The sequence below is a fragment of the Musca domestica genome, unplaced genomic scaffold (genome assembly GCF_030504385.1).
Source record: "Musca domestica strain aabys unplaced genomic scaffold, Musca_domestica.polishedcontigs.V.1.1 66, whole genome shotgun sequence".
In the NCBI taxonomy this organism is placed as follows: Eukaryota; Metazoa; Arthropoda; class Insecta; order Diptera; family Muscidae; genus Musca; species Musca domestica.
The window spans coordinates 2,711,688-2,722,171 of record NW_026712376.1 but is presented as its reverse complement, the minus strand read 5'-3'; the positions used below and the strand labels follow the sequence as shown (position 1 = coordinate 2,722,171).

At 34.3% G+C, this 10,484-nt stretch overlaps 1 protein-coding gene across 1 annotated transcript; it reads right to left on the bottom strand.

The window, feature by feature from the left end:
* Window positions 1–657: 657 nt before the first annotated feature.
* Window positions 658–10,280, bottom strand: LOC131805913 (bombyxin A-2 homolog). The gene is made up of 4 exons (XM_059129698.1): window positions 10,273–10,280; window positions 9,036–9,063; window positions 4,740–4,923; window positions 658–966 (listed from the first exon to the last, which is right to left on the bottom strand). Exons 1-4 carry the CDS (start codon window positions 10,278–10,280, stop codon window positions 746–748), a joined length of 441 nt encoding a protein of 146 aa, XP_058985681.1. The 3' UTR covers window positions 658–745.
* Between the last annotated feature and the right edge of the window lie 204 nt (window positions 10,281–10,484).

Genomic DNA, 10,484 nt, shown 5'->3' with positions numbered 1-10,484 from the left:
TAGATACTAACAAACATTTCAAAAAAAAATCGCTGACTCATCCACATAAAACCTTAACAATATATCACAATCAGGGTCAATTATCTACCATATTGTTTTCTTTGTTGTTTTTTTTTTTTATTTTTTTTCTTGAACAAAGCATCCCTCCATCATTAATATTTGTTCTAAAAATTGTATTTCAACGACATCCTGTGCCCAGATATTGCCATCAATTCGTTCCCAGGTAACCATTATGATGGTCAAGATTTGATAATATTTATTTCGCAAACACAATTAAGGAATTAAACAAACGAAAAGTCTTTATACTTTTGATTGCTTTCTTTATTTTATGAGCAGGACAAGACAGTTGGCTAAATCAAATAAAAAAAGAAAAAGAAGCAGAAAAAAAAAAAAACAAAAAAAAAAAACTAGAACAAAATCAACGAATTCCACTTTAGTTTTAAGCACTTGCTTGGCGGGTGGGGATGAACATTTTCAAATAAAAGAAAAGACAAATTTTAATTTTTCTTAACACAAAGAAATCTTTGAGGATATAATATTGTCAAGTAATGTATTTTTGGATTGGATTTTATATGTTTAATAATAATAATAATCTTATTCTTTGGTGGTTATATGAATCATTTATTTTTGATATAAATATATAAGACAAATCGTTTGATAACACCCACATCGCACGTTCTGTGCTGAAACGGCTTCGTCTCCTTCCATATTTTTGTTTATTTTGACATTCCTCTGGATATGGTAATTAAACTTTCCTACAGTAAGAAGATATTTCACTTTCGGTACAAGGCTTTCGACAGCATTCATCATATACGCCCCTTTTTAGGCGATTTTGTGTTTTTGCCAACATCAAACCCTCATAGATGTTCGAAAGGAATGAGCTGCCTTTGTTCTTATTTTCGTAGGTTCTATCAGCTAAGTCATTGCCATCAGCAAATAAAGTTGGCATATCAAATTGTTCGTAGCCTGAAATAGATGTAGTCAATTCCAAAAAAAAATAAATAAATAAATAAATAAATAAATAAATAAAAAACAAATGTATTAAGTAAGAATATTAACATTAGAATATTAGAAATGATTGGAAATAAAATTATGCTTCAAATTATCTTCATACAATGAAGACCAGAGGGCTGCAACGAGTAAGAATAATTCAATCATTCTAAATTTCTTACATGATTTTTGTTAATGCAGTCGTTTGGTTTGATCTATACGAAATGATCGTTTCTGCATTGAATCAAATCGAACACTCCGTTTGAATCACAATCAAGTGTCAGAATTCGCCAAAACGACGACAGTTTTACCACTCACATTTAAAAGGAGCGTATATTAATGTTGTCATTCCGTTTGTTACTAACTATTAACTAAATATTCGTCGTAAACCCCATAAAATACATATTCATGATCAGCATAAAATTCAAAGTCGATTTAACGATGTCCGTCTATCCCATACAGCCCACATTATGTGACGTAGGGCTTCACAATTCGGCAAAACAATTTGTCTAGGAATGTTGGTTTTGAAAATGAGATATATCGGTCAACGGTTTGGTACAGCCGCCATATAACGGTACATCCCGATATTCGGTATTCTGACGATTTTCGGCACATTTTTTCACGGATTTGTCTAAAAATTGGAAGTTGTAATTGGTCATAGCTCCGGTGCCAAAAAATTGTATGTATAGGTCTGATTGTGTGTCTGCCTGTCTGTTTTAATCACGCTATCTTCCGAACGAATTGGGCACATGCGTATTTTGCTAGTAGGCAGGTTAAATTCGAAAATGGGTTATGTCGGTCCACGTTTTCGTATAGGCCCCATATATCGGTACCTCCCTGTATTCGGTACTTTGATGATTTTAGCGACATTATTCACCAAAATTGTTTCATATTTTGTATTTGACGTTCGTAATGGAAACTATAGCAAAATACAGAAAATTGTCTATGTAAGCCCACGACTTCGGATACCCAACATATAACGTTACCTTCCGATAGTCGGTATTTTGATGATTTCAGCAATATTTTTTACCGGAATCGTTTAAAATTTCGTATTTAAAGTTCGTAATGGATACTACAGCCTATGAAAAAAAGTAACTTATACAAGTCCTCGTCTTCGTATTGCCCCCATATAAAGGTTTTTATTTAAACGGTATTTATTTTAACATTTTTTAAGTTTCTTCAAAAGTTCGGCCCAAGTACGTCGTTTTTTTTTTTTTTTTTTGTTGATAGTTCCCATTAAACAATACCACCTGATTTTCGGTATTTTGAAGATTTCGACCCTAATGTCTAATCAAATAAGATGTGAGTTTCTCCTCCACAAAAAAGCAATATAGGTTATAGGTCCCCATATAACGGATCTTACAAATATCAGGAACTTTGAGGTTTGCCGATTTGTCCTTAGGTCAAGTTAGAAATGGAGGTTATAAAAAGTTCCGCCCATTCTTGACCAATATACAATTCTATGACGATTTAATAATAATTTTTTTTAATGTTGAAATGTGTGTGATGTCGCAGATAAAGTCTTCCACTTTATGTAATACTGTTTGCTATGTACAAAATATTAAGAAAATCTAACATTTATTTTAAAATGTTCGAGAATAGTCGTAATTATTTGTGGTGGATGTACCAGAAGTGGGCCTATTAATTTCATAGTCACATTAGATTTCTGGTTAAGAGAAACCATGTTTGAAAAAATGGATGACTCTTTTTGGCTAGTTATGAGTTTGAAAATTGCGACCCTTTGTGGGGGAGGTACTAGAAGGGGTGGGCTGATATCTGTTATTTTCATTCAAGATCTTGTGTTAATAAAAATATTGGGACGAGTAACCATTGAATAGAATTCGAAGCTTATTTCGCACTTTATGAGAGTTTTGGTTCAAAATGTTGATCCCTTTGTGGGGGAGGTATAGGAAGGAGTGAGCCGCTATATCTTATCTTCACACTAGATCTTGTAGTGGCAAAAAATATATCAACGTGTGAATTTTAAAGAGAATTGGATGCCTATTTCGTCTTTTAGGAGTGTTTAAGTTATTCAAATATTTGACACTTTATGGGAGAGGTACCAGAAGGAGTAGATCTATATATTCCATCTTCACACTAGATATTTTTTGAAAGAAATATTATGATGTGCGAAGATTTAAAGGCATCGGATGTTCATTTCGCGTTTTATGAGCATCATGGTTATGCAAAATTTTGATTACTTGAAGGGGAGGTACCAGAACGAGTAGTCCGACCTATGCTATCTTCATACCAGACCTAGAGTTGTTAGAAATATTGGGATACGAGAAATTTAAAGACAACTGTGCTCTTATTTTACATTTTACAAAAGTTGAGATTATTCCAAATATTTACCCTTTGTAAGGGAGGTACCAGAAGCAGTCGGCCTATATTATCCATTTTCGCACCTGACTGAGCACTTATACGAATATTAAAATTTACAAAGTTTGAAAAAAATGGATGATTCTTTCATGTTATTTTTAGTAAAAATTTTGATATTTTGTAAGGGAGGTACCAGAAGGAGTGGACCTATATTGCCCAATGGACCTATTGCCCACGATGTACCAAGTTTGGACAATCCCTTGGTACCTCTTGTGATTCGACATTTGAATGATTATAGTCAAACATGTCTATAGAGGTTCAATTTTACATCTAGGTACCTCCCAATATTCTGTATTCTGACAAATTAGGACACTTTTTTTCAACTAAACTTTAGACACATTGTTTATTTTTCTATTGATGTTTGAAAATTGTATTCCTATAGCACCCATATAACAGGAAATCGGGATATATAACATAGTTGTTGGAAGCTTGGTATTTGAAGTTCCAATTGGGTTCCACTACATCGTAGTTATTGTCTAGGCATAGGCCTCATTTACCGAATGCTTCGTTTTTATACACTCCACCATAGTATGGAGGGTATATTAAATTTGTCATTCTGTTTGTAACGCCTAGAAATATACATTTTAAACCCAACAATGTATATATTCTTGATCAGCATAACATTCTGTGTCGATTTAGCGATATCCGTCCGTCCGTCTGTGGAAATCACGCCAGCTTCCGAACGGAATGAAGTAGGTTGTATTGAAAATTGGTTTCGTTTCGGTATAGCCTCTATATGGTCACGTTTCGGTATAGCCCCTATATAACGGTACTTCCCGATATTCGGTATTTTGATTATTTTAGCACAATATTCACCGGAGTTGCTTAAAATTTGCTATTTGAATTTCGAAATGGATACTACAGCCCATGACAGGAACTTGTCTGCGCAGGTCCACGTTTTGGTACAGCCCCTATATAATGGTATTTGGTATTTTAATGATTTTAGCTACGTTATGAACGGTTTTTTCCAGGATTCGCATTTGAATATTGTAATAGCTTAAGACAAAAGTTGCCTATGCAGGTCCCCGTGGTCGTATAGACCCTAATATAATGGCTACATTCGGTAATTTTAAGATTTTAACAGAATTTTTAACGGATTTTATTTTTGAAAATTGCCAAATTCGTTCTAAGTGATGGAGGTTATTCGAAGTTCGGCCCGGCTGAATTTATAGCTTTTTTACTTGTGTTTTTTATTTTTCGTTTTAAAACCTTGTATAGCAAGTTCCATAAAACGGATCTGCTACAAATGCACATATGGAAAAGAAACGTTAAACTGCACTGAATTTCTTGTTAAATCAACACTTAATAAAAAATAGTATTTACAAAATATTCAAAAATATGTTTACTTACAAAAAAATTCAAATACATACCCATCCGTTTATATGGCCTATTGTAGTACTCCTTGCAGTTGGTAAGAAAGTAATTGTAAATATCATTACCACAATAAAACTGGCGGACTTGTGCCGTAGAGGATACATAATCCCAGGTTATAATAATAAAAAAAATTAGGCACATACACATTGGATAATTTCGCTTAGTTACACGCATCGTTTGCTTAGCAGTTTAACGTTTTGAATAATCGAAGGAAGATCTATGAGGGCTGCTGTTTTCTCGAATGAATAACACTTGTGATGACATGATTTTGGTATGTCGGCTTAGTTTTTATACTCTGCTGAACTATAGTTTAGTAGATACAAGGACTCAGAATGTATTACCGATTTTCTCCAAACTGTGTGCTGTTTCCTATGAATTCCCCCAGATTACTGAGCCATTTTACAAAACATCCTTACTTTTTAGCTATTATTGTTTATTCCAAGATGAGTTAATGCAAAATGGAATATGCAATGGACTTTGTGCAATAATTCCAAGAACTTGTAAACTCAATAATTGCATTTTCGCGGTAATTCATTATGCACATTATGACTTATTAAACGAAATCAGCTTCAACAATGAGAGAGTAAACTAAGGCACTAAATCCTATTAACAAAAGCCACTACTCAACCCGAGAGCAGATCGATTTCGCTGTTGAGCCATTTTATGGAAGGCAGATATCCTTTTTTGTAATGCATTGTAAAAACTATTTTAAACTCTGTAAAATACAAAATTCTAAAGCTATTCTAGTATTTTGCAAAATGAATATGTACAACAGTTTGATGTATTTCATGTTTTAATATTGCAAAAGTAATTAAGCTGGCAGGGCCGAACTTCTAATACCCTCCATCATTAGGTAAAGAAAACACTTTTATATATAAGTATCAGGAATCAAACATATTCCACTGTAAACTACAAACTCCAGAAAGACCGGTAGGAGAATGCAGTTATAGTTGCCAAAGAAGTAAAAAAAAACTGTAATAATAAAATCGGTTAAAAATTGTATTAAAATTTTAAAAATATCAAATATAGCCGTCAAATTAGGGTCTAAACGACGACGTCGTCCTGCTAAAATAAATGTGGAGCTGTACAGACAATTTTTTGCTTAAGGCTGCAGAACTTCAAATACTAAATTTCAAACAATTCCGATGAATAATGTCGCTAAAATCATCAAAATACCAAACATAGAAAGGTACCATTATATGGGGGCTATACGAAGACGTGGACCTGCACATACAATTTTATGTCATAGGCTGTAGTACATCAAATATCAAATTTGAAACAATTCCCGCGAATAATGTCGCTAATATTATCAAAATACCGAATATCGGGAGGTACAGTTATATGGGGGCTATACAAAAACGTGGACCTACAATGCCCATGTTCAATACCTGCAGACATAATATACATTTGAGTAAAATTTTATCAGTCTACTTCATTTCGTTCGGAAGCTAGAGTGATTTCCACAGACGGACAGAGGGACAGAAGTACTTACGGACGGACATCGCTAAATCGACACAGAATTTTATGTTGATCAAGAATATAAATACTTTGTGGGGTCTAAAACGTATATTTCGAGGTATAAAAAACGGAATGACAAACTTAATATAGCCTCCATACTATGGTGGAGGGTATAAAAACAATATAGTGGTTGGAGCCAGTAAGGTAAAGTCAATAGTCGGGCGGGCCGACTATATGATACCCTACACCACTATGCATATTTAGTAGAGCTCCTGTAAAAAATAATTTATTTGAAGTAGATCATTCTACCTATCAACATTTGGCTTTAGAGCAGTTATAGTTTGGTTTCAGAGGGAACTAATATATGGGGGTATATCCAATTTTGAATCGATTTTCACTAAATTTGACAGAGACATTTTAATCTTTTATACCATATAAGTTTGGTATAGAATGCATGATATCACTTCGAGAAGGATTATATTAAAAATTAATATATCGGAGCCGAGTTGCACAAAATGGAACCGTACGTCCCGAAATTCACTCCATTTGGGCTGATATTAGCCGTCATATGCACAATAAACCTTAAAAAGGATTGAGGATATATATAGGAGATATGTCCAAATCTCCGTCGATCTCGATTAAATATAGCAAAGTTATTTCTGAGCTCTATAAGATATCTGGTACCAAATACCATTGTTGTCGAATGCAATGTGAGGGACTTAAACACCAAATCGGATGAAACATACATATAGATCTGAACCGAATTCGATGTATTTGCTTCTAGACTGAATTCGGTCGGATGTACCAATATTCAGGTCAGTTGGACTGATCTTGGCCATTTGGTGCACAATTAACCCTAAATCGGTTGAGGATATATATGGGAGCTATATCCAAATCTGAACCGCTATTGACAAAATTAGATAGACTTACTTCGGAGCTGCATCTGATAACTAGTACCAAATAGCATTGTTGCCGAATGCAGATTACGAATGTGAGGGACTTAAACACCAAATCAAATGAAACATATATGGGAGCTGTAGTTATATCTGAACTGATTTTCACCAAGTTTAATGTACTTACTTCTGTACTGAATTCGGCCAGATATGCCAAAATTCAGGTCATTTGAACTGATATTGGCCATTTGGTGCACAATTAAACAGAAATCGGTTGAGCTAAATCCAAATGTGAACCGATCTTGACAAAATTTGATACGCTTATTTCAGAGTTGTATTTGATACATGGCACCAAAGATCATTGTTGTGAGATGCATATTACGCATATTACGTACTTTAAACCCCAAAATCGGATAAAACATATATATGGGAGCTATAGCTATTTCAGAACCGATTTCACCAAATATAGGATCAATTCCGTCGTAACTGCCAAAATTAAGTCCATTGGGTTGATATTAGCTATTTGGTGCACAATAAATCTGATATTGGACAAGGGCATATGTGGGGGCAATATCCTAATCGGAACTGATTCTGATAAAATTCTACAGAGGTATTTTCGAGCAGTATCTGATGTCCGGTACCAAATATCATTCTTCTGGAGTGCATATTACTTATGTGAGGGACTTAAAAACCCAAACCAGATGAAATATATATATGTGAGCTATAGCTATATCTGAAGCGATTTTGTCCAAATTTGATTTAGTTGCTTCTAGACTGAATTCGGTGTAATGTACCGAAATTCAGGTCATTAGGACGTATATTGGCCGAAATCGGTTGAAGATACATGGGAGGTATATGTAAATCTGATCCGAGTCTGGGTTCGTCCTTGGACCAAACAAATATTGTTTGCAAAATTTAATTTTGTTTTCAAGAATACATGGACGGACGTACGGACGGACGAACTGACATGCATAAATCGACTGAGAAAGTTATTCTATGAATATCCTTAAAAGTGACTATGGGTCTATCTCTTTTCCTTCGCCCTGTTACAAACAAATGCAAAAAAACACCACTATTTGGTGTAGGGTATAAAAAAAACTAAAAACAAGATCGTAATACCCTGTGCCACAGTGAGGTGTAAGGTATAACAAGTTCAAAAGTATTAGTTGGTTTTGCCGACAGATGTAGACTCTTAGCCAATGTCTATTTTTTTTACATATATATTTTTTGGGGGAGTTTCTGACAGGATTGGTCAACATTGTCCATTTCGTATCTGAAATAAGTCAGAAGGATTGGTCCGATATATTCCATCTTCATACCAGATCCTCTGTTGATAAAAATATTGAGATTTTTTCTTTTTGAAAGGAATCGGATGCTTATTCCAAATTTTGACCTGTTGTTGAGGAGGTATCAGTAGGAAACTGGAAAGGAATTGGTTGGCCAATTCGCAGTTTATGATCGTTTTGGTTATTCAAAGTGTTGACCCGTTGTGGGGGAGTTACAAGAAGGAGTAGACCGATACATCCCATCTTCAAGTCAGATTTTTGTTAACAAAAATATTAGGATGTGCGAAATTGAATTCTTATATCGCATTTCACGACAGAGATAATAATTCAGAATTTTGACTCTTTGTGGGGAAGGTACTTGACGACCTCACGCACGACCTATGACAAATGCGAATATTGGGATTTGCAATATTTGAATGAAATTGGATATTTTTTTAATTTCCTTTTTGATGGATAAATTATATGGAAATGTTGACCCCTTGTGGGTGAGGTGTACATGGGTCCACTTGTCTACCTCCGAACTCGATCTAATTTTTATAATAATATCCGACCAAATCGGATACTATTTTCGAGAGTTTTAGTTCCAGCCTGACAGACACCAGCCAGCCGGCGGACGGGTCGACTCCAACAGTCCTGAAACGGATTTTTTCCAAATACAAATACAATTCAAAATATAAATCACACTAAAGCCGGAATATGCATTAATAATGGTTATACCTTAAAATCACACGAAGCCTTAAAATAAACATAATTTTTTATGGGAAAAAAATCCCCAACTTTCGCTTTTATCTTACAACTCCATCTTCTAAAATTTTAAAACAAAATCTTTTAATTTACTCTTTGTCTTTGAAATATATTTCTGTAATCACATTAAATGTATTCCAGAATTATGTGGTATTTCCAGTAATTGATGAGAATCAATGTTTAGTCTTATTTCGTTTGAATAATATCCGGTAAGAAGATTTTAGGATGTTAGAGTTTATGCAACCAAATCTAATGTTTAAGTAAATTTTCTAAGAACTTCCTCATTCATGTAGTTAGACACAAATATGTGTGGATGTCGATTTGCATATATCTGTATACCTTGCACATATATATTTTATTAATCCACAATCGAAACCATGAGCATAACATGTTGACGAAGATGTTGCGACACGAGAGTGGGCGTACTAATGGATGAATATTCATTATTTGTCTTGTAGCATTTAATTGGATACCTATAGTAGTCGTTCAAGCATAAACACAACGTCCAAAGTGATTCGCTGCGAATTATAATAATAAATTTGTTGATTCTGTATGGAGGAGGGGTGGGAGTGAGTATAAATAATGTATGCACGCCAGGAAATTCTGCTTATGTATTTTTAACACCCACACCACCCCTCCACCCACAATTTAACCAAGATACCTTGAGTAGAGTATGGCAAACACATTCAACAATATTCGTGTGGAGCGTTTATTCCATAGTCAGCGTGCTGGGTGTAAAGTTCACGGATATAGGAAAAAGTTATATTTTCTGCACTGCCAAGTCATGGTGTTTTTTAATAATTTAACAAAAGTAATAATATTTATATAAAAAATGATAGGAAATTAAACGAGTGATTTAAAGTCTGTAATTGAATTTTGAAAACAGGTGAGTGTGTCAGAGCTTGTGAAGTGCAAAAAAATGATTTCATTAACAGTGTTTGAGTTTGAACTGTGAAGTTGGTCAATTTTGTTTGAGTCGGAGTTTAAGTCGAGGAAATTCACTCGGCTCTGATTACGGTTAAAAATATTTAACATTTTTATAACCTATGCCACACTGTGGTACAGGGTATTATGTCTTTGTTCATTTGTTTGTAACATGGAGAGAGAAAACGAAATAAACCCATAGTTCATTTTAATGATCTTCCTACAGTCGCATACTGAGTCGATTTTTCCAAGTCCGTCCGTCCGTCCGTCCATCTGTTTATGTATTTTTGTAAATAAAGTACAGGTCGCATTTATATTCCGCATGTAATGAAATTTTCCACAAATCATTTGTTGGCCAAAGGACGAACCTTATTGAAACATGTGCGCAATGTGTGCAATTTTCGCCCAAATATGATGTATCTAATAACGCTCAGAA